This window comes from Talpa occidentalis, unplaced genomic scaffold (genome assembly GCF_014898055.3).
Source record: "Talpa occidentalis isolate TD23 unplaced genomic scaffold, MPIMG_talOcc4v2.1 talOcc4.18, whole genome shotgun sequence".
In the NCBI taxonomy this organism is placed as follows: domain Eukaryota; kingdom Metazoa; phylum Chordata; class Mammalia; order Eulipotyphla; family Talpidae; genus Talpa; species Talpa occidentalis.
This window is the reverse complement of record NW_023601851.1, coordinates 869,372-895,337: the sequence shown is the minus strand read 5'-3', so window position 1 is coordinate 895,337 and position 25,966 is coordinate 869,372. Positions and strand designations below refer to the sequence as shown.

General features: G+C 37.0%; 1 protein-coding gene and 1 long non-coding RNA gene across 2 annotated transcripts in view; both read right to left on the bottom strand.

Moving 5' to 3' along the window:
- The window catches only part of LOC119250807 (gamma-taxilin-like), a 17,083-nt gene extending 15,622 nt beyond the window's left edge, over positions 1–1,461 (bottom strand). The window contains exon 1 of the mRNA XM_054697752.1: positions 1,444–1,461. Within this exon, the coding sequence (XP_054553727.1) occupies positions 1,444–1,461 (18 nt within the window). The remainder of the gene's footprint in view (positions 1–1,443) is intronic.
- A 2,472-nt stretch (positions 1,462–3,933) lies between these two features.
- Positions 3,934–24,318, bottom strand: LOC119250760 (uncharacterized). Its single transcript, XR_005126429.2, has 4 exons — positions 24,234–24,318; positions 13,517–13,571; positions 11,976–12,067; positions 3,934–4,176 (listed from the first exon to the last, which is right to left on the bottom strand). It is a non-coding gene; the product is annotated as an uncharacterized LOC119250760 (long non-coding RNA).
- Between the last annotated feature and the right edge of the window lie 1,648 nt (positions 24,319–25,966).

The following is a 25,966-nucleotide window of genomic DNA, read 5'->3' as shown; positions in this document are numbered from 1 at the left end:
TTTAATTTCACTGCTTGTAATTGGTCTGTTTAGGTGTTCTATTTCTTCTTTATCTAGCTTTGGACAATTGTAAAGTTGTAAGTATTTGTCCATCTCTTCTAGATTGTTGAATTTGTTTGCATATAACTGTTCATAGAAGTTTCTGATTATTCTTTTGATTTCTGCTGTGCCTGTTATGATTTCTCCTCTTTCATTTGTGATCCTATTTACTTGTGCTTTCTCCTATTTTTTTCCTTAGTAGCCTGGATAGGGTTTGTCTATTTTATTAATTTTTTTGAAGAACTAACTTTTGGTTTCATTGATCTTTTGGATTACATCAAGAAACAAGAAAGAACTCAAAAAACCTAAGCACACATCTCAAAGAACTAGAAAAAGAACAACCAAAAAAACCCCAACCAGTATAAGAAAGAATATAATAAAACTCAAAGCAGAAATAAATGAAATAGAAACTAAAAAAATAATGATTTGCCACTGGTGAAGATAGCTTCAGGGTTTTTATAGTTACACTCAAGCTTTGGGCCTAGGGGATAAAGCTGTGGTTATTGTTCAGTTTCTGATTGGTCAACTGTGGCCAATGCCCTAACATAGCCTAGCTGGTGATAGTGTCAAGGACAAAGTCTGGATGATAGCACATCTGTTTACAACTTGCCTTCCTGAATATTTTAAGCCCACACTGAATTACTGCACAGAAAAAAAGATCCCTCTCAAAAAATACACTCTTAGCTAACCATGAATATGCTCACCTAAGAGCTCCCTTGGAGATAGGAGGAGATTCATTTTTTACATGCCTGGTAACACAGGCATCCATTTTTCTTCTTTAGAGTCAAGGAATAATTTCAACTTTCAAATCGTTATTTAAGGTACTGATTTTATAAAGCTCTAGCAGCCAATAGGAATGATTCCTCTGATGGGTCTGTTCAAAATCATGTGAAAACCTTTGGGAAAGGCTTCCATATTTAGATGTCATTAAAAATATGGTGATTCATAGGACTGATAGGCTGCAATGTCATAATAAACTAAAATACACCTTTAAATGGATGAGAAGTTACTTCTAAAATAATTTTTTTTAAATGCATACAAGAGCTGGGGTGTAGACAAGAGATGGGGTGGGAGATAGGGCTCTACCTTAAGAGGATTCTCCAGAGATAGAGTGGGAAGCAGAAAGATGGGTCTACTGAATTACACTGCTGAGGGGAGCAGCACGTAAGACAGGAGAGTCTGCTGCTTCCTATGGGTAGCTCCCAGGTTAGGGATCAAACTTGTCCTGCAGTGGCTGCTGATAGCTTCATAGTGCTGAGACTTAACTGCTTACACCACCAGGGACGCCCAGAGTTAAAGGTTATGGATGAGCAAAGAGTGGTTTTTTGAATTACAATCTACTCCTGGTGAATATGCTGTGGACATTGTTGAAAATAAAGGATTTAGAATATTTCATGAACTTACTTGGTAATGAAGCAGCATAATTTGAAAGGATGTCAGATTTTACTCTAATTTTGAAAGAAGTTCAGTGGAATAAATGCTATCAAACAGACATGTTACAGAGTAATGTTTTGTGAAATGAAGATTCAGTGGTTGCAGGATACTTCTTTCATTTCTTATAAGAAATTATCACAGCTGCCTTAGTCTTGCAAGTACTCTATTAGTCAGCAGCAATCAGCATCAAGACCAGAACCTCCACTAGCAAAAAGACTGATGTGCTGAAGGGTCAATAATGGTTAGTATTTTACAATGAAGTATTTTTTATTTAATTATTTTATTTTATATAATTCTTACATCTTTTTCTATCTTTGCACAATGTATGCATTTTCGTTACGGTAATATTCCCCATGCAATTGCACCTCCCTCCTTATTTTGACTCTAGTCCTTCCTTTCCCCGCTCCTCCTTTACCCCCCTCCCCCATAGTGTGTCTGTCGTTTATAGTTGCTTGTTGATTTTGATTTTTACTTTGTATTGATTAGTCTTTTTCCTGGTCTCTTATTTAGGTTTTCTAAATTCCTGCTATGAGTGAGACCATCCGGTATTTTTCTTCTTCTTTCTGACTGTTTCACTGAGCATGATTCCTTCTAGCTCCATCCATGTTGCTGCAAACTGCATGTGTTTATCTTTTTTGATTGCTGAGTAATATTCCATTGTGTATATGTACCACATCTTCTTGATTCAGTCATCTATTTTTGGGCATTTGGGTTGCTTCCATAGCTTAGCTATTGTAAATAGTGCTGCTATAAACATAGGGGTGCAGGTGCCCTTTGGAATTACTGTTTCTGTGTCATTTGGGTAAATGCCTAGGAGTGGAATTGCTGGATCATATGGAAGCTGTATATTTACTAGGTCAAGAAATTTCCACACAACTCTCCATAATGGTTGGACCAGTTTGCACTCTCACCAACAGTGCAGGAGAGTTCCTTTTTCTCCACAACCTCGCCAACATTTGTTGTTGCTAGTTTTTTTAATATGTGCCATTCTCACTGGTGTAAGATGGAATCTCATGGTAGTTTTGATTTGCATTTCCCTGATTACAAGTGAGGTTGAACATTTTTTCATATGCCTGTTGGCCATTTGCATTTCCTCTTCAGAGAAGTTTCTTTTTAGCTCTTCTGCCCATTTTTTGACAGGATAATTTTCTTTATTTTTGTTGAGTCTCATCAGCTCTTTGTAGATTTTTTAATCAGTCCTTTATCGTTAGTGTTGTGTGCAAAAATGTTCTCCCAGTTGGTGGGGTTTCTCTTTGTTTTGGTTATTGTCTCTTTTGCGGTGCAGAAGATCTTTAATTTGATGTAGTCCCAGCTGTTTATCTTTGCCTTCACTATCACTGCTTTGGATGATGTGTCTGTAAAGATGTCTTTGAGGTGCATGTCATATAGTGTTTTGCCTGTATTTTCTGGTTTCAGGTCTATGTATTTTATGGCTTCAGCTCTTTAATCCATTTTGAATTGGTTTTGAGCATGGGGTAAGGTAGTGGTCAAGCATCATTCTTTTGCATGTAATGACCCCGTTTTCCCAGCACCATTTATTAAACAAACTTTCTTTCCTCAAGTGCATATTCTTTGCTCCTTTGTCAAAGATTAGTTGACCATAAATCTGTGGGTTTATTTCTGGATTTTCTATTTGATTCCATTGGTCTGCATGTCTGTTCATGTTCCAATACCATGTAGTTTTGATGATTATGGCTTTGTAGTATAGTTTGGTGTTTGAAGTCTGGGAGTGTGCTGTGTGCTGCCTTCATTCCCTTCTTTTTTTTTTTTTTCCAGAAAAGCTTTGGCTATTCAGGGTTTTTGGTGATTCAGTATGAATTTCATCAATATTGTTCTATTTCTTTGAAGAATGTCATTGAAATTTTTATTGGAATAGCATTGAATCTGTATATTGCTTTTGGTAGGATGGCCATCTTAATGATGTTAATTCTTCCAGTCCATGAGCAGGGGATGTCTTTTCATTTCTTTGTGTCTTCTTCTATTTCTTTTAACAGTGTTTTATAATTTTCTTTGTATAGATCCTTTACTTCTTTTGTTAGGTATATTCCCAGGTATTTGATTTTTTTTGTTTCAAAAACGAAAGGAATGGTTTTCTTGATTTCTTCTTCTTCAGATTTATTGTTTATGTATAGGAAGGCTACTGATTTTTGTGTGTTGATTTTGTATCCTGCCACTTTACTAAACTGATTGATTAGTTGAATTAGTTTTCTGTGGCGTTTTTGGATTCTCTATGTATATTATCATATTGTCTGCAAATAGTGATAGTTTGACTTCTTCCATGCCTATTTGGATTCCTTGTTTTCTCATGTTTTATTGCTCTGGCTAGGACTTCCAGTATTATGTTGAAAAGCAGTGGTGAGAGAGGACACCCTTATCTTGTTCCAGATCTTTATGGAAATGCTTTCAGCCAGCTTTTCACCATATAGAATGATACTGGCTATGGGCTTGTCATAGATGGCTTTTATGATGTTGATGTATGTTTCTTGTATCCCGAGAATTTAAAGGGCCTTTATCATAAATGGGTGTTGTACTTTGTCGAATGCTTTCTCAGCATCTATGAATATTATCATATGGTTTTTGTATTTCTTTTGGTTGATGGGTTGGATTACATTGATTGATTTTGGGATGTTGAACCATGTGTGTGTCCCTGGAATAAATCCTACTTGGCCGTGGTGATTTATTTTATGGCTGCATTGTTGGATTCTGTTGGCAATAAATAAATATATCTTTAAAAAAGAACAATGGTTAGATCAAAGAGACAAAAAATAAGTCAGGACACCTAAGCTCTAAATAAGGATCTAGACCTCATGGGCTTAACTGACATCTAAAGAACACAAAACCCAAAAAAAAAATCTGAGTACTCATTTTTCTCAAGTGCACGCGGCTCATTCTCCAGTATCGTTCTCATACTGGAACACAAGACAATAATCAACAGATACACCAAGATTGAAATCATACTGACCATCTTCTCTGACCATTAAGGTCCAATTCCAGCTTTTGATTTACAGTGAGAGAGACACAACTCTCTCTTTTACTGAAACACATAAAAGTGGTAAGTAGCCTCATTTCACCTTTGCTGTGTCTTAGCAAATAGGGAGCGGGAGGAGATGGCTGGAAATGGGTGACTATTTGGTTGTGAAGCACTTAGAATACACATTTTATTAAATTTGCTGGGTTCAGTGCATGGCACACAAAACAATTACAAGAGTTAACATCAAATATCACTTCTCATAAATCACCAGAACAGACAAAAATAATAAAAACCTTGAAATTGGTGAGAATTACAAAATGTGACACAGACACAAAGGGAGCACTTGCTATTGAAAAAAAGATGCTACAGTTGCCACATACCTTCAATCTGTAAAGAATGCAATAGATGTGCAATAAAGCAAAGCACAATAGACCAAACTAGGGCTATATGTCTATGTGCACAACATAAATACGCTGACTATAGAGTTATATAAAAATTACCTATAAGTCGACCTCTTTACAGATGTAAAAGAAAATTAAATACATAAAATGTGTAAAAATACTAAAGGTTAACTGAAACAATAACCCATGAAAAATAGAAAGTTTTATAGCAAACAAAAAAATTTTTGATTGCAGAGACAAGTGCTTAAAAGAAGTATCCCTTTAGAAAGTACCCCATCAATAAATACACTGTCAATAAAAGTACTAGATAAAAAGCTAGGCTACCTTTCCATGAGGGGTTAGACCCTGACAAGAAAATGGAAGCCTGAGAGACATAACAAGAGAAAATGGAATCCTGAGAGACATTTCTTCATTAACAAGAAATGTCCTTGACACTATCACCAGCTAGGCTATGTTAGGGCATTGGCCACAGTTGACCAATCAAGAAACTGAACAATAACCACAGCTTATGCCCTAGGCCCAAAGCTTGAGTGTAACTATAAAAACCCTGAAGCTATCTTCACCAGTGGCAAATCATTCGGGATCCAACCCGTGTGGGCTTGTTTGGAAGCTGATTTTGTTGCTTATCTGTCCTTGATAAATCCCAAGCCTGTTTGCTGCTGGCAGGACTTAGCATGTTTCTTTAACTCTTGCAGTTTTGCTCCCATTAGCTGGCCTGTGTCTTTATTTTCTGTATTTATTTTTTGCTCAGTTTGCTTGCTTATTGCTATTTGCATGTGGTATTTCAATTCTTACACTAGTTGCAGTTCCTGGCTCATCATAGTGTCCCCACTATGTGTGTCACACATGTGTAACAGTGAGGCTCATCCACCAACAACCTCGTTGTCACAACCAATGGAACACCCATACTCAGGCGCCTTTATTTCAAAGCACTTCACTGATTTCAGTAATCTCATTTGAGTCAATTACTTTTTTTCCTTTTCCTCAGTTTTAAATTTCTGCTCTTAAGCTTTAAATTCATCAGAAAAACTTAAGTTCATGACACTCCCCCCACATTCATTTCCCTTGAGCACTTCTCTCTCCCTCCTTAATGACTTTACTGTGGTCTCATCTATATTTTCCGAAGTTTCCTAGTGATTCAAGCAAAAAGGTATCTTGAAGTCATAATAAAAAGTATATGGATCAGTCTAACCACAACAATGATAGTCTGAAACTTGCACAAAACACAATTTAAATGTCCTCACATGCCACAGTGTTGGTTTTCTTTTCTTAAAGATTTATTTATTCATGCATACAAGAACCAGGGTACAGGCCAGATGAGCGGGAGGGTGAGCGGATTCACCAGAGACAGAGCACAGAGCAGGGAAACAGAAGAGGCAGACTGACGAAATACACTGCTGAGGGGAGCAGCGGGTGAGACAGGAGAGGCATGCTGCACCAAGTGGGACCCTCGCTGGCGGGCCAGGATTGAACCCAAGCTGCAGCGGCTATGGACAGCTTCACAGCACTGCGCTCAACCGCCTGCACCACCAGGGAGGCCCTGTATCTATAGTGGTAACAGCAATAACAAATTACTGCTATTAGTACTCACAAGTAATTGCCTTATTGCATGAATATATTAACTGAAATGAATATGTCTTCGGCGTTGGATTAATAAAAGTAGGTATATTCCTTTTCCTTTTTGTTCATCCATTCTAGCTGCCTGAGTATCCAAATATAAAACAAAGCAGGTGAACACGGAGCTTCATTATTGTGTGATCACTTTAGTGATTTTATTTATTTATTTTTAAAGATTTATTTATTTATGTATATAAGAGCTAGGGTGTACACCAGAGGTGTGAGGGGTGAGAGGACTCACAGAGTGGGGAACGGCACAGCAGGATTGACTGAAATACACTGCTGAATGGAACAGTAGAGAAAGAGGAGAGGTCTGCTGCGTGAATGTGAATCACCTCCCTGGCTGGGGATTGAACACAGTCAAATTTAAAATAGCCATCTGCAATCTGATGGCTTCTCTTTGCTCTTAAGAAATAAAATCCATAGTCTCTGCTGAGAAGGAGACAGAAGACAGCTTAAGGGTTTATAGTTAATGAAAAAGGTACTGAAAACTGTGTAAGCATTATAGTAATTCAGTGACAACGGCGAAGGAAGCATTAAAGTGATCACACAATAATGAAGCTGCATGTTCACCTGCTTAATTTTATATTTGGATACTCAGGCAGGTAGAATGGATGAACAAAAAAGAAAAGGAATACACACACACACACACACATATATCTACATAGATACATAAACATATATAGATATTATTATGTACACGGAAGAGTTATTATTTTATGGTTGATGAAATCTAAGGGGAATATAAAGATAGAAGGTGGTGTGAAGTAAGGACAAAGTATATACTCAATCTATTAGAGGTTTTATGCAGTTACTATAACAGAAGAATTACTGGAATACTTCAACAAGTATGCTGCATTACTGCCTAAAAGGGATATCTGTTTTTGTGACTCTGAAAGTCCTGTAGCACATAAGCAGAACAAAGAAAGGGTGTCCAGGGATAAAGAGTGATGAGGTACTCAAAGAATATGAATCAAGGAAGAACAAGTTGAAGGGAGACCAGAGAAATCAGCACAGTAGAAAGTGCCAAGAATCTTTTCTGAACATCTAAACAAGTGCAAAGGCAGAAAATTATTCCAAAACTCTGGGGATCGATTAAGACTTGTAACTTCCAGGTTAATTTCAGTTCATTTAAGACAATAGTATTAGAACAAATATAACTTTTCCATTGCAAGCCTCATGACAGTGAAATTCCTAGAGTTCTTGAATAACTCAGCCCTGCAAAGTTCAGGAATTTGATATACAGATATTTGATTACTATATCTGATCACAAAAGTGCAGATACAGAGGACGACCACCATTGCAACCACCTCTAAGTGAAAAGGAAAGAAGAAGAAATATATACATAAAAGCCAGTATAAAACATTTAAAACTCCAATTGTGTTTCTACATAGTTTTAGAGCCAATACATTAAAAAATTTTTAATTCATTAAAACATTAAATTGTCTTATAGATACAATGTATAAATGTGGGACTTAGTGACATTAATAACTGAAAGTGGGTGGAGTCAAGATGTAAAGAGCAGATTTCTTTGTACACTACTGAAATTAAGTTGGTAAAAACGTTAATAGCATCAGAAAATCAAATGTAAATTCTATAATTACTACAAAAAATGGCCACGGAATACAAACAGAATGAAATAAGATAATTAAAATGATCTACCATAAAAATTCAACTAAAATCAGAATTGCAATTGTAGAAAACAAAGGGGAAAGTGGTAAAATTTAATTCTTCCTCATCAATAATGGCTTCAAATATACAGGGATTAAACTCAATAGCTGAAATTGGCAGGATGAACTAAAAACATGATCCATATCCAGCCAAAGTTATTGAGGTCAGAATCTTTTACCATATGATCAGAGAATTCAATTTCTAGAATGCAACGTAAAAGAATTTTGAACTCATATCCTCCCATTGACCTAATGAACCTACAATGACAAATGAAACAATTTCCTCTTGAAGAAACCCCAAAATAAATGGAAAAACTACTATATTTTGTGTATATAGGAAAAAAGATATTGTCTCTAGGAGACACTGAGACGAAATCACATCATAAACCAGGAGCATAGCAAAACAGCTTAAAATTGGAAGGAGCTTAAATCACTGTTCTCCCTGAGGAATTTAAGATTTAAGTCTCACATAAAACACCCCAAGTTTTAATATGAACACTGGAACACCAAGCCCCCAAAACAACTAGCTTTGAAACTCATCTGGTCTTGAGCTCAAGAAACTCATGAGACTACAACAAACTAGATTAATAGTTCTTGTTGGGTTTGCATGTGGAGACTCACTCACTCCAACGTTAAGTTCAAAACCAGTTAACTGTAATACTCAGTCTTTCTGAAAAAGGCTTTCTAGATTATTTTCATAACTACAGTCTGAGAGGCAGACTTCTAATTAATATCACAACTAAGAGAGGCTGTAATACCAGCATCTAGTGGGCATGTGTGATCAGAAGTGTTCTTCCTCTGCCATATTCCAGAGTGATGGTATCTCAAAAGGGAGCATGCCGAGGTATCTGAGGCCCCAACATTTAAATATGATATTCTATTTGTTGTCACCCAAACATGAAACTTTAATTGCCTGACTCTGGTGGTCAAGAGGTTATGTTAACAAAAAATGGAAAATTTACAAATGAAACTTCCAAATAAAGACTAATGAAGTGGGCAATAGGGACCATGCAAATATCCTATAAAGGAACCCTGAACTTCTCTGAAGAAACACTTCAGACAAAGAGGGAATAGAAGGACATATAAAGGATAAAAGCTGCCAGTCAAGAATACTGTGCAAGACTGTCTCTGAGATATATGGTAAAAATAAAGGCCTTTGCAGACAAAGAAATCAACGAGTTTGCAAATACTAATACACCTCCCCCCAAAATACTGAAAGGGCATACGTACAAATCAAAGAGTGGAACACAACATAGGCTCAAAATAAAGGGCTGGAAAACAATCCTAAAAGCAATAGGATGCAAAAGACATTGAAACACTCATACATACAGACAACATATATACATCAGACAAAACAGATTTCCTTTTCAAAAGGTAACAAGAAACAGGGGCAAGTACGACATAATGATTAAGGAAACAGTATCAGGAAAACATAACACTCACCAACACATATTCACCAAATAAGGGAGCACCAAAATATATTAGATAATTATTATCAACTCTAAAAACAGACACTGGAAAAACATGTATATGTCAGGGGACACACTCTTACCAACAGACAATTTAACTAGGCAAAAAGTAAACAAGCACATAATTGGTTTAAACAAAGAATTATAGTGTAAGGACCTCACAGAATTTACTAAAACTGTACCTATAAAAATAGGACACACATTTTTCCCCAAATGCACATCAAACATTCTCCAGAACAGATCACATTCTGGGTCACAAAACAAATATTCACAAATTCACGAAGACTAAAACTATACCTAAAATCTTCAAGGACCATAAAGGCATCAAACTATAAGTAAAAAATCAAAAGAAAACAGCGACAGACTGAACAGCACCCTATTGAAAGACTACTGGGTCAATATACAAATCAAAGAAGAAATAAAAAAATACCTCAAGCCAAAATACAACGAGGATACAACTTTCCAACATTCATGAAATACAACAAAAGCAGTGCTAAAAAGGAAGTATCAAATAATACAGGTCAACAAGAAATAGCTCAAATTAATAAGTTTCTGTTCCATCTTGAGGAATTAGAAAAATCAGAAGAAACAAATGCAAATGTAAGTAGAACAGAATGAAAATCACAGCAGAGTAATTCATAAAAATCAAAAAGGCCAAAAGGTTGAGGAAAACAAAACCTGGTTATTCCAAATAAAAAAAAAAAAAAAAAAGAAAAGAAAAACCTCAAACAAGGCTATCTGAAAAAATAAAAGTGAAACCCCAAATAGGCAGAATTGAAAATCAAAATGGACACAAAATGTGAAAAATGGTAACTATGCAGAAACTCAGAGGATAATTAGTAATTAGTATGAATGTTATATCCTAAAAAATTAAAAAGACAGAAGAGGTGGAAAATTTCTTAGAAAAATGTATCACTTGAGACATACTAGGAAAGAAACAGAAATCCTCAATGAACCAATCACTAGTGAGGAAAATGAAACAGTAATGAAAACTTTCCCCCAATTCAGAAGTACAGGATCAGATAACTTCACATGTGAATTCTATCAAATCTTCAAGAATGAATATCTACTTTGTTCAAATTCTTCTAAAAAAACTGAGAAAGGAATACTTTCAAACACATTTTATGAGTCAAACATTATAGGAATATCAAAATCAAACACAACACACAAAAAGAAAACTACAGATAAATCTCCCCAATGAATGGAGGTGTAAAAATTCTCAGGAAAATTCTAGCAAACCGAATCCAAAAATGCATTAAAAGGACCATACACCACGACCAAGTAGGAGTTATACCAGTGACACAGTAATAGTTCAACATCAAAAAAAAAAAAAAAAAAAAAATCAACACAGTTCAACATTAACAAAAACCAACAAAAAAGTTTACAAGAGATAATGAGGATACCAACAAAAACACCAACAAAGAGAAATATAATACCATATGGTCATATCAATAAATGGTAAGAGTGAGTCAGTATGCTAGCCTCCATCCATAACTCAGCAGCTATAAGCTCATTTATACTGACTAAAGAAGCAAGGAAAGGGGGAATGTAGCCCATATACAACAATGGTATATTACTGAGCAATAAAAAAAGACAAATTCATGCTATTTGCAGCAAACAGATGGAGCTGAAAGGGATTACACTTAGTGAAGTAAGTCAGAAGAAACAAGAAAAATATCAGATGGCTTCACTTAACAAGAGAAACAAAGAAATTGAACAAAATGTCAAAAAAAAAGAAAAGAAAAAACTTGCAGGCAAGGTATAGACATGAAGCATGCTGCAGAGGGAGGAAAATGGGTCAAAATAGGAGAAGGAAGCGAACAAGGGACTATGCAGTTGGTTCACAGACGATGAGGTGGAGGGAAATACATGGAACTACACATGAGAGGGAAATCAAGTGTTTTACAAAAATGAGCAATGTAAGAAAATAAGTTTAATCAAAAAAGAGAAATTCCTGTTTTATTAGACTATATCAGGTACTTCATAATGTGAACTAAAATAAAATAGCTAAACCTTTGTTCTTTCATTCATGTCTAAAATTCCTGAATTCAATGTAAAAATCACATCCTTCCAACTGTCAAGCACTTTAAGATACAAATGAAAATAGTGATCTAGAAATGTTAATGTTGATTAAATATTTAAGATAATTTATCCCACATTTCAGAAAGCATTAAAATGTTTTACACATCATATGTTAAAATGAGCTATGTCAGATGTTACAAGCAACATAAGTCCCACAAAACTAGATTCTTTCCTCTAAGTTTGTAATAAATAGTTTTACATTTAGAGGTTGTATCCAAATTCTACCTGGAAATTTTATTAAGCACACATATTTTGCTGTATTTTCATATGATTCCGCTCCCTTAATACTCACAAGATCAGCATATTTCTTACAAAGAGCTGCCAACTTCTCCTCTGGGGTTGAAAGAGTGTTTAAGGCTTGCATCAATACTAATACTTCTCTTCCTGATAATAAAAGGGAAAAAAGTTCCAAAGGGATGAAAACAATTCTGTCTGAAAATTCTACCTAGTGCTTAAGATAGCTAGAGTACAATTTAAGACTATAACTAGAAATAAAATTGACTAAGAAAATTTTTAAATTCTAATTTAGTAGCAATCACTTTCCCACCCCCACACAAAAATTTCTTCATTTACCAACTAACTGGTAGCAATCAGCTATATAGCATTTAAACACAGATAGGAATTTTTTATAAGCCTTCTCCTAGGCAACTTCAAATATAGAGAAGTTCAAAACACTGTCCAGCTATCATATTCTGCCTATCTAAGTAGGCAGATTTAGCACATAATCCCTGTGACAAATAACCTCTCCTATAATCAAGTGTGAATTAGTGTTTTGTGATGATTTACTTGGATATTAATCAAGTTTAGGGCCAAAGAAAGTAATACGGAACTCAAAATAGCTCTCCCCATGAAGGAGCAGGTAGCTACAACATGGGAGCTCACAGGGCTTCAAATTATGTTGTAATGTTCTACATCTTTCCCAGTGGGAAGGCACATCTTTTTATTTCCTGTTAGCTCTTATATCTAGGATTTTTGAATGTTTACATCAGGTCTATTTGGTATAATTTATAGACTTTTATTGGGGGGAGGAGGAATAGGCTAACTTCAAAATAATACGTTTCTATGAACATGAAGTTTTAGCACTTACTTCACTCATTTAGCACTTACTTCACTCATTAAGTTGACCACCACATAAAAATGAAGAAAAAATAATTATTAAATGTAAAAGAAATACAGTAATGTGAATGGTAATTTCACAAAAATGTAATAGTTTAAGCTTCTTAAGATAATTTTAATTACTTTCTATTTGAACTTTCATTTTATGCCTATTTTGTAACTGTTTGTATATGACTATAATTTAGAATTTGTTTCCAAATATATTTTCCGCTGCCCTCTCATGAAAAGTACAAAATTTATGGGAATATAAAAAAGTACTCACAACTCCTTGCTAAGCAAATTAAGCAACCAAAACCCTACTATGTTTTTGTGTCTTGCATCTATCAACAATTATAGCAAAGAGCTCGACTGACCTGGAAAATAATATATTAACTAAACATTCATCTCACACTTGCTAGGTTCACAATCACCTGCATTGCAAAAAAAATATGAGCAGTCAGTGATAACATATTATCACTGAGTAGAGATTATTACCTAAGGTTTTTTCTTTGTTCTTATGGCACAGTGAGTCTTGCTGACCATCAGGAGCGTCTATTCGAGCTTCCTGTCCAGGAATTTTCTCGTTTGGGGTTTGTGTGCAAAAAGGCGTGTTCACCAAAGCCCTGTTTTTTGTTATGAAGTCACCACTTTCATCCTCTTTTAATTAGCTATTTGGGCCCACACAGTTTGAGTTCTGATGTTGAAGAATATCATTTGATTTAATGTTACACAACATACCTGCTTTTTCCCCTACCCCACAGGTTTCAGCTTCTTCCATTGTGCCAATCACAAACTAGAGGAATGAGAAAAAAATGTGGAGTCAAATCAAATTCAATGAAGAAAACCACACCACAGAGAAAAATACAATTTTCTATATCACTGTGCTCATATTCAAATGTACTTTTATTTTCTCTATATCATACAATCAGGGTTTTTTTTTTTATTTTCCTTTGAGTTGAGGTTTATATAATAATGATCCTTCTTAGAATCCCCAAGTGGCACAGCAGGTTAAGTGCCATGCTGTGATGCTGTCCGCAGCCTCTGCAGCACAGGTTCGATTCCCGGCCGGTCCGGGAGAGACCCACATGGTGTGGCAGACCTCTCTTGTCTACGCCCACTGCAATGTCTTCGGTCTGTCTGCCTGTTCTGCTCCCCACTCTGTTTCTGGTGAATTCTCTCACCCTCCCGTGCCTCTGACTGTACCCCAGTTCTTGTATAAATAAATAAATCTTTACAAAAAAAAGAGGATCCTTCTTTGAATCAAAGGGGGAAAAAGGGAGGCAAGCAACTGCCATAATAGTACAAAAGGAAACTGCAAATTTTGTTCCTCCAACAACTAATGTATTGGCAGAATTGATCAGAATCAACCTCTACAGACCTACTGAATCTTCTAAAACAACACAATGAGTACATTAGTGAATAAAAAAGCAACTGCTTTTTAAGAAAACACTGTGGGATTTTAAGGTTCTATCTCCTGTACTCTTACACTAGTTAGTGGTCATGGGAGAGCAGCCATACTCTTAAGACAGGCTACTAGGACTACAGGGAACAACAAAGACACTACTTTCAAATTAATTACAGGCCAATTTATCCTTTTCAGGCAGTTGCCTGGGAAATCTGTGCATACACTTCCCCTCCCTCCCCTTTTTTTTTACACTTGGAAGAGATGTATCAGGAAATATTAAAGTAGTAAAGACACAAATGTTGACTTCAGTAGCCTGGGATAAGAATCAATAATCACGGGGAAGAAGGCATAGAAAAGCACGACAATGGAGAAAATGATAAAGGAAAGCACTTAAGTGTTTAAAAGGTCCTACATAAAACTAATCTTTAATATCTACTTGTATTCAGCATTAACCTCCAAGCAGAAGTGAAGACTTTAAGACAAAGCTGTATCACGTCTGGCTAAGCATGCTAAGCTGCCCTAATTTAGGAGAAACTATGCCTTGCTTACTGATAAAGACCTACTTTTTCTATCTTCATGACCACTCATTTCTCCCTGCGTAGCCTGCATACTCTGACTTTAGCCACTTTAAGAAGAAAAGTGACTAGAGTTAGGGCCAACCTCACTACATTCCCAAAAGGAATCATAAGTAACATATACCCCTTCTAATTTCCTGGGGCACTTGGAGTCAAACTTCTGTGACTGTTAGAACCAGATACCCAAGTCAGTTTCATATGGTTTTGTGATGGTGATTTCTGAATTCAGTTGATCAGATTTTAGGCAGAGATCATAGTAGACCCAGGAAGCTATACCAATCAAATTTGGATTGATTCAATGTACTATCATTTTGCTTCTACAATGTGCAATAAAAGGGACAAAGAACCCTAACGAGTCCTTTATCATCCTTTATCATCTTCATTTTAAGTTTCTGCGTTAAAGGCTCTGTGTGAAAGGCAAGGAAGGGCAGTCTCTCTGAGTTACCAGATGTATCCCTTTTCAAGAGCTACAATCAGTTTGCCTCTGGCCTCTTGTAAACACTGAATACCTACTGGAAGAGCTCTAATGAATCTCTGATCTTATACTCTCCTCTGTGAGGTGGATCAACTCAACCTATAAAACCAACATTTAGGGAAGATCCAGATGGTTTCATTTATCAAGTCAAAATGGTATAGTCAAGAATTAAAAGGCTGCATTTGCCTCTCAATTTGACATGAAAAAGCACTAAATTATTGTTTTGGATGTCATATAAAGCAAAGTCGTTGGCTCAGTTGAATTCATGGAGGCTCTCCAAAGGCCTGCAACCGCTATTCTCATGGTTGTGTAAACTCATAGGATCCAGCTGACAGCTTGGTTCAGCACCAGTAAGGAAAAACTAAGATTGATTGATCAATTCAGTGGGTAGAACTCAAGGTTAAGTTTCACTGCTCTGGCTTATTCTCTTTTTGATAAATGATGTTACAATCTAGCTATCTGGTGTGAAATTCAGAATTACTACAGTTGTAGAATTATTACAAGGCAGAATTACTATAGGTCGGATTAAACACCTCCTGCTTTACTAAAAATAAACCAGGAAACTAAATTACATCTACTAAATGAATCATCTAGACTATTCACACAGATACCTACATTACCAAAATCAAACTCCTGATAAGACATACACCCAGAATGTCAGGAATCCAGCTAAACTGCAGTCACTGATTTAATCATGGTTCTACATCTACCATCATAGTCCAGACACAAGTGAAGAATTATTCATTTATTATGAAGAGGCATGCTAGACTTGGGACACATGCTAAAGGTTGACATATTTATCGACACATTTATCTCCACATTGCAAAAGGCATATTGACTCTACCTCATGCTAGAAATTTCAGCACATCCAATCTTAACAGTTCTCAGGGCTATCAATCACAAGTACCCATTGTTCACCACCTTTAAAAGTAATGGGATTTCTGCTCCATTTCAATTAGCTGTTCTGGTCATATGATTATAGTACTTGAGCTCCTGTCATATGGTAAATTCTTTAACTAATCTAATCTGAAAATTATATACCCACTAATGACAAGGTTATAGTCAAAATACTTCTGGATCACCCAGACTCCCATCTACAGACATCTGAATTAATGAGTATTAGACATACTCCACAAAAACTGACTCAAAGCGTTTCATATTATTTACTTAAACTCTTGTTATCTACATACTTTGGGCAGTATTTTGGGCCAACAAATGCAACTGTCTCCAGAAAGAGGTCATCCCCCCTCAGTCTCTTCCTGGGTAATGGTTAAGACAAAAAGGGTGAAGAGTTATATAAACCATTTCGAAAATTCTTAGTCTACTTTGGCAATTCTTCTGTCGATGCTTAATTTTCTCTAATAAGAGCAAACCCCAGTCAGCTGAGTTGGCAGATATGGGACTAGAGGACTCAATCTTTAGATGAACAAGCTGGATTTTCTTGTGGGACATGACATGCTCTTACACTACAAGAAAAATGACCACTTGTTGAATACACTACCCATGGAATCTTTCTATGGTGCCCCTGACCTTCCTAGACAGATGGTCTGGGGCATTAGATAGGGGGTGATTAGATAAAAGGTAAAGTAACAGATACTGGAAATACAGACTTTGTGGAAGTCTGTAGCTACTGGAAATACAGTTTAAAAAAATCAAGTGAGACTGTTAAGAGATACGAGGGAGGTAATGATATTAAAAATTTCCGTGTCTTTCAAAATTATCCTTGGCATCTTCCTCATGAAGAAAGAAAATAGAAAAAACAAAGCTCATGTGTTGCTCTCCCTAAGTTTTGCAAATTTCCTAGGTTTAAAAGACTACTACGCCTTCCAATCACATTATTTACAAGACGCTTTGACTGCTATTCAAATGGAAGCAGCAACTGATATACCTGCTCCTGAACCTCCCAAATGAAATATTTATCAGTATCGCTGAATGCCTTGGTTTCCCACCCTCACTTCTCTAGTCATCACTAAGTCATTTGCAGGAATAGATAAATGTTACTCAGCTGATATTATGAACAAGGAGAACAATCTGGACAAAGCAGCCTTAGCCATGCCCTTCAAAAAAGAGGTTGCAAATTAAAGTTTATCAGCTGACCATAGAGTGATTTTATAAAGAACTTTTGAATTTGTGTCCACTTGGAAACACTGTGTATGTTCCACATGAGCAACAATACTTTCTTTCTCCAGTGTGCCCTGCAGGGACGCACTTGGCTTTTATTCTTCTAGAAGACACTGTGTTTTACCACAGACAGAATTTTAACAGATTGCCAAGTGTTTAAGAAAACATAACTAGTGTGTGAAGAGTTGGTAAATAATAAATAAGACTATCTTTGGCTCCTTAGAGGGGCTACTAACTCATGGATTATAGTCACATTGCAGGGAGTTTACCACAATTGATGTCATTCACTAACAACAACAAAAATTAATAAATGATAATGAAACAAATGGGAATGTAGACTCTCTGGAAAATTCTATTGTAATAAAATATTTTCAGTTGCAAGGCTTCTTCCAGTATTCCTAAACTTAATAGTTTATAAATAAATGAAAATCCCTGATTGTTCAGAGTTTCTTGTTACTATGATTCTTTATCTATACTATTGTGATCCACACTTTTATTCCTAAAGAAATTATATTCGAAATTATGCTGTAACTTTTAGAATTTATTGTTACCAAACAACTCTACCTTATATTGCAGGGGGCGGGGGAGGGGGGTAGTTATCTAAAGAGTTTTAATCTTACATTTAAGGATGGTTAAAGTGCAGGGGGAACAACACTCATCCTTATTAACATTTTGGAAATATACATGGAATCAAATCAACATGAAAGGCAAAAAATGTTGATTTCTGAGTAGCACAAGGAGACAACACTCGTTGATCTTTGTAAATATTTCCTATGAATAACTGAATTTATAGAGTTATATGTCAAAGTAAATTGAATAAGGAACAAATTAAATCACGCAAACACTCGCTCACAAAAATCTTAGTGTCTGTGTGGATCTTAAAGATGACTTATTCCCTTCTGAAAATGCCTCATGTGTGAAAATTGTAAACACAGATGATACTTAATATTGTTAAAACTACTACCATATGACCTGGCAATTCCACTCCTAGGGATCTACCCAAAGGACACAAAAAATTTGATTCAAAAGAACACCTGTACCCCTCTGTTTATTGCAGCACTATTTACAACAAGTAAAACCTGGAAACAATCCAAATGTCCAAAAATAGATGACTGGATCAAGAAGATGTGGTGTAGAAACACAACAGAATATTACTCAGCAATCAAAAAAGATAAAGTCATGCCATTCACAGCAATGCAGATGGAGCTAGAAGGAATTATGCTCAGTGAAAAAAGCCAGAAGGCAAAGAAAAATATTGGATAGTCACTTATAAGGAGGAATATAGGAGAACCAAATAGGACATGAGTGTAAAAAATAATAGTACAAAACAAAACAAAACAAAACAGAGCAAACACAAACATTACAAATCAGAGACATACTCCAGGGGAGCAGGAGGGCAAGGGACCAAAGCGGGAGGGAGGCGCACAGTGGACTGAGGTGATGGTGCACTGGTGAAGGAAATTCTATGGGAACTATACCTGAGGGGATGGGGAGGAGTAAATATTATTAAAAAATGAAGAATCAGGGTCTCCCCAGTGGCACAGCTGTGAAGCTGTCTGCAGCCTCTGCACCGCAGGTTTGATTCCCTGCTGGCCAGGGAGATTCCCACATGGCGCAGCAGACCTCGCCTTCCTTGCCCGCTGCTCCCCTCAGCAGTGTATTTCCATCAATCTGCCTGTTCTGCTCCACACTCTGTCTCTGGTGAATTCTCTCACCCTCTTGCACCTCTGGCTTGTATCCCATTCTTGTATAAATAAAAATAAATCTTAAAATAAATAAATAAATAAGAACAATGATGTAAAAATGTTTTAAATTAATTAAATAATACATTACAGATAAAAACTGTACTAAATCTGTATAACACTTGTAGATGTTGTAAATATTGTTACATCTACTATTATAATCTGAAAGTTACTTACAATCATATCAAGATCAAAAATAAAGGAGTTAAGATGGCTAAAAGAAAAAAGAAAGCAGGAGTTTATCTGGGACATTAGGTTAAACCTTACTTTAAATAAACAACAAAAAATAAGTAAGTTCCATCATTTGTACTAACAAATACTTGGATCCATATACAAGTAATATAGACAAACTTCACTGAGTTGTATCAAGTAAGCAAGTTTATTAGTCTTTATTAAATGATTATCCATATACTACTACTTTCATAAAGATAAACACAAGGAAGGAAAATAGTGTTGTTCTGACTTCCAAAAACTACACTAACATGGTTAAGCTGCCTCATAAAACCCCCTTGGAAGTGGCTACCATTTCTGGTGTGACTTGCTGATATCAAAGTAGTTAATACAGACCTTATTCTTGGGAGTCTGATGGCTAATGGCTATGAGGTGTGATTCAAAAGTATTCCTTTTCATTTTGCCAGAATGAGAACTATATCAGGATGATGTATGAAATGTTATTAATGAAATAACAGCGACAGCTTCCTGTGTTAAGAAATAACAGAAGGCAAGCAGCATAAAGACTGAAAGTCTGGGAAGAAAACTTGAAAAGACATAAAAAAGAATTTTGAGGGCCTCCCTGGTGACAGAAGGGGTTAGGATGCAGCCTGTGAAGCTGTCAGTAGTCGCTGTAGCACAAGTTCCATCCCTGACCAGGTTGCTTCCCGCATGGTTCAGCAGACGTCTCTTGCCTTCCCTATTACTCCCCTCAGGAGTGCATTTCAGTCCATCTTCCTGTTTTGTTCCCCACCCTGTCTCTGGTGAATCCTTTCACACACTCCCCCGCACACACCCCGTACACACCTCTGGCCTGTACCCCACTTCTTGTATGCATAAATAAATAAATCTTAAAAAAAAAAAAAGTTTTTAAAAGGCTCCAGGTTTACCAGGAAACACAGAACACACACACAGATCAAGGATAGGCTGCATCTTCAGAAAAGCCCACAGAAAACCCTAAGCTTATATTCCTGTATGCAAGGAAAAAGTATATAATGAGGAAGGTTTTAAACGATTGAAGTTAGTATTAAAAGAGTGCCCCAAACAAAGCTAATTTGCAAGGGCACAGAAATCTTGTTATTTTGATGCCTCCTGATTTTCAAAGGAATTCCTTCTAAATCACTAGCTGTCATCTAACATAAAAAGAAAGTATACAAAGACCACAAAAAGTAAAGAGATTAACATCTTTACAAAATAGCTTACTATTAAGATAGAGGAAAGTCATACACCAATAACTACTATAATGTCTAATAAACAGTAAAAACGCACCACAGAGAACCTGATTTCCAGAGTTCACAGTGTTCACTATTGTCCATTTCTTAATCACTGCCTTGTCTTGTCCAAACTTTACTCAAAAATGTCTCTACTTCTTACCTATAATTAAGCACTAAAATGCAGAATACGCCCAAGTGGAAACAGATTTTCCATCAATTGTACCAATCATGTTGTTTGCTCACTCTCCCCTGTGTATTCAACTTTCCTTTTGAAAGTTCCCATTAATCCTGCTTATCCCTCCCTAGAAAAAGGAAAATTGTTTGATTTTGAGATGCTGGTCACATTTCTAAATTACAAGTCATCTCATCTAAAATCCAGACTTATTATTTGACAGTTACAGTACAACACTAAATTGCTAACAAAAATTATGAGTCATGCAAATAATACAGAAACATGGGCAATTTACAAAAATAAAAAAATGGACTTATTGAGAACCTAATTTCCAGAGTTCACAGTGTTCACAATTGTCCATTTCTTAATCACTGCCTTGTCTTGTCCAAACTTTACTCAAATGTCTCTACTTCTTACCTATAATTAAGCACTATTATTGATAATTAGGAAAAGCAAATCAAAACCCCACTAACATACTACCTCATTCTGGTTAAAATAGCTATTATCAACAATACCAGAAGCAGGAAGAGTTGATAAGAATGTAGAAAACAATAATAATGGGAATTAAGACTAGTTCAGTCTTTAGAGAAAACTGTACAGAGACTTCTCAGAATATTAAAAATGGATCTACCATATTGAGCCATAGGGCAAGTTAGGGTGATTAGGCAGTTTTATGGACATTGCAGAATGGGACCTCTGGAGAGTTAATGATGGCTTTAGAGGTAAGGACAACTAGAGGAATGTTACTAATTCTGCTGGGAAGAATAAACATCCCAGGACCAAGGATAAAGTTGTTACTGAATGCTGGCCTCGGTTTCCCTCAGCCAATAAAAGGAGGCGGAGTTTGGGGAAAAGGAGAGTGGCTTAATTTATTGACAGAGGAGGGCAGCTGACTCATGTCTGGAAGACCATTGTTCTGCCCTTTGACTGAGTGCAGGGATATTTATGCAAGGGGAAGATGGGAAGGGATCAGACTGAGACCAGTGGGTGCCAGCCTGTTTTCCTTCAATAGTTGATGTGTGACTTTGACTTTTTCCTCCTTGAGGTGCAGGGATGCTCATTTGGGAGACTGGGTCATAAAAATAAATCTATCAGACAAGGGGGAAGCTGCAACAAATGGGGAGAGACAAACCTGTTAGATAAGGAATGTGAAGATGCCCCGCTCAGTAGCAGTGAGACCACCTAGAACTAACCAATCACAAAAGAGTCTGGAGCTTTAGAATAATGAGGGAAAGAGGTATATATTCCCTGAGACACAACTCCACTTTGGCTTCCTTGCCCCTTGCTGGCCTGGTTTCATGGCCAAGCAGTCCCACGTTATTTCTGTTTCTTTTCTCCTCAATTAGCTTTTTCTTTCTCTAAACAAATTTGCCTCTTCTCGCTTGCTTGCCTGAGCGTCTGTGAAGTTTCTGCCAGGACTTCGTGAGACACCAATCCATGGTGGTCTGGTGGCTGGGGCTCAGCGCTGCCCCTGCAGCCTGGCATCCTGCCTGGCTGGGAGACTAGGCCTGACAATTCCCGCACCAATATGATGCAGAATTTCCACTCCTAACTATCCTGTCAAAGAGTCCAAAAGGACATATGCTTGACAGTGCCGTGAGCATTGAAAAACTGAAGAAAAAAAAAAAATTAAGCAAAGCAACAATAGATTAACAATCCTAAAATCAGACAAAACAGACTTTAAGGCAAAGACAGTTACAAGGAACAAAGGCAACATATTTATATAGGATAAATCCATGAAAAGATAAATCAATTTTATCAATTCATAACAGAATTCCAAAATACATAAGCAAAAATGAAAAGAACTGAAGGAGAAAACAGCCAGCTGTAAAATAGAACACAATGAAGTTAATTTCCTTAAGTGACAAAGTTACTTTTCCTTTAAGTTTCCTGAAATTCTTTTACTTTTTAAGGTTTATTTATTTATAAAAGAACGGGGCCAGATTCGCAGTGTGTGAGAGGATTCTCTAGAGACAGAGTGGGGAACAGAGCAGGCAGACCTACTGAAGGACACTGCTGAGGGGAGCAGCGGGGAGACAGGAGAGGTCTGCGGCGCCATGTAGGACCCTCAGTGGCCTACTAGGATCGTAACCGCACTGCAGAGGCTGTGGACAGCTTCACAGCCCAGCGCACAAGTCGCTGCACCACCAGGGAGGCCCTAATTTTTCTGAAATTCTTGTAACAACACCACAACCGTGCCTTCCCATCCCTCACTAAAAGGAACATAAATTAACTCAGAATTAAGAATTTTTTTAAGTGGCCCAGAAGAAATAAAATACTAGTCATAAAGAAATAATCTAGAAGTAATCTAGGCAGATGAAAGCTATCCATCTTTTAAGTGAGGCATAAAAATTTAATACGTAACCATATATCTCAATTCTAAATCAGAGTTCATGTATGAAGTGATTCAAAGTTCATACTTTTGAAGATGGGATCACAAATAAAAAGGCACCGAGAAATTTATGAGAAAAGAAGGAATGTAAAGTGAATGGGAAAAAAAGTAAGACAGTAAAAATAAGTTGATTCTACAAAGCAAAAACGGAGAATTTTAAATCAGAAACACAAGGCAGGGGAGGAGGAGGGAGAGCGATCAGAGGGAGGGAGGAAGGAGCAGAGGAGACTGAGGTGATGGTGCAGGGGTGCAGTGGGGAAGGAAACTCTATGGGGACTACACCTGAGGGGGTGGGGGAAGCAAATGTTGTTTAAAAGTAGTAAGTGTCCAATTTGACGGATACTGTGTTTGGCAGAGAGACAAAATCTTACACGTTATAACAAGGGGAATAGTACAGTGCCAGTCCGAGATTGAGAGATCAAAGGTCAGTTAGTGGAAAAGAAAAAAAAAAAATCATAGGAATTGGTAAAATAAATTTTACAGCTAAATCCGAAATCATGGCCAGAAAAGTTGAATCTAATTATTTCTTGGATTCTAAGAATTGTCATGACGATGATGGGAAGAGGGCTATCGAAAGAGAGTGTCGGACCTGCTGCACGGCGGTCGCCCATTAACGCACACAATGACCTTCTACAAATAAGATCCAAAAAGGTGGGGGGAGGGAGAGTTGGCAGTTGTGAAAGATGTAACTGCGCAACAGTAGTGCTTTCCTGTCGCGCGAGCGGGTATCGAAAGCAGAAAATCAGAGTCGAATCGGCCGAGTTCTTGACCTCAGTAAGTCTCACAACGTCCCCAACTAACGGGGGGAGCAGACGGAGAGAGGTGCTACAAGACAGAATACTGGGCTATTGGAAAGCTAGCACTGGTACACGTGGATGTTAAACATGGAGCGTGCTCCGCCTCATAGTTACTACAGTCTACACTGCCGTGTGTACCAATGTTCCCAAACTTCAGTTACTTCTGTGTCCACCACTTCTTTGGATGCCACCACAACACACACACACAAACACAAGAACGACACAAGAAGAAAAATGTTCTAAGCAGGTAAGTGACTTACACAAATAGAGAGAGTGAACAGTCATAGAAATGAAACTTTCGTTTCTCCCACATCCTTGCCACCCACATGCAACTTCGGAATGAAAACCAGACCTGCACGGTTGTGAACCCATCTGCATACCGGCCTCTTGGTTCTCGGAGTTCCGCCGCTAATCACTACTACCGCCTCTATTACTTGCGTCGCCATGCAGTGACGTAAAAATACAAATCCTCGTTCTGACCACTCACAGGAAGTGCTCAAGCTCCCCTTCCTTTTTCCGAACGCAGGTGACCAATAGTAGCATGATAAGGCTCCTCCACGTCAGCACAGGTTTGCTTGGGAATCGAAGAAGCTGAGGGGACTTTTGAACCTTTGGAAACAGAGTAACTTCTGACTTAAAAAGGCAGTTCAGGCCAAATCAGTGAGCACAGATGACTGTACGCCGTCCAACTACCGATTCAGCCGCCTCCAGTGAGGGGGGGGCTACTTTTTCTGATTGAAATTAGAGCCTAATTCGGCATATAGAGAAGTACACAATACCCTGTGTGCTGCACTTGCAGCCTGATAAGACTTACACTTTCTGTGTCGCCTTCTTCCTAGTTGGAAGTACTCGAGTGCGGACTGCACTGTGAGTTCAGTGACCGCAATCCTACCCTCGTGTTTCCTTTCTTCTTTTTCTTTGTTTTCATACTCCAGATTATCGAACACAGACCTTCTTCTCTGCTTACTCCAAATTTATTTTCAGACAAAGGAATCTACTTAACCAAAACTACACCTCCTCAAAATTCTGGCCCGCCACGGAACGTTTCCCTTTCTTTACCAGACCCTTACTGTACTGACGGCACAACTGTAAGCTTCGACCAAGTCCCGTCCCTTCAAACAGTTTTACCAAAGTGTTCACCTTTCACTATGTGCCCAATGAATTCTGTTCTCTAACTCATTTGTTGCATTTCTTACCTTTTTTGATAAACTTGCTTTGCTGAAACATTTCTTCTATCTTCCGTACCTCTCATGCTAATCGATGTACCACTTCGATTTTAATATACGTCCTACCTAAACAAACACTAATTTTTTTTTTAATAGGAAAGGATGTTATCAGGATTCCTGAACAACGTTCCCTGTATCCACCTAATGAAATCAGACTTCCAAAAATAAACACTATTTTTGAGTTATTATTGGCACCATAAAAGCCATCATTTCAAAAGCCACATTTATTTTTACTACATTACTACGTATTTCCAGAACATTTTCATCATCCACAAAAAATAAACCACTCAATAATTCCAGTTTCTCTTTTCCTTCCAGGAATTCCTAACTTAGTGTCCCTATAAGTGACCCTATTATGTAAGCTTCATTTACATGAATCACTGCACCCCTGACATTTTTGCATGTGCTTATTTTCACTTACCATAGTGATTTCATCTTGTCAATTTCTTTGCTAACTTGACAGTATTTCTTTAGTTCAACTTAACCACATTTTCTTTATCCAGTCATCATTAGATAATCTTTGGATCATTCCTAACCCTTTTGTCTTTTAAATTTTTGGCAAAGGGAAAGTTAATGAGATATAAAAATTCTTTATACATTCTGTATACAAGTCCACCGCATATGTGGTTTACAACTACTTTCTCCCATTTCTGGAAGCAATCACTTTATTTCATTTGGGTTTTTGTTTTTATTTTAATCCTGGAGTTTTAAAATATTTTAATAAAAAATTGATTTATTTTGTACATGTTTTTATTTTGTACATGTAAGTGAATATTTATTTCTGAACTCTAAATTTTACCCCATTGATGGCCTTGTTTCTCTGTATGACATTATCACAGTGTATTTTTTTGTAACAAAT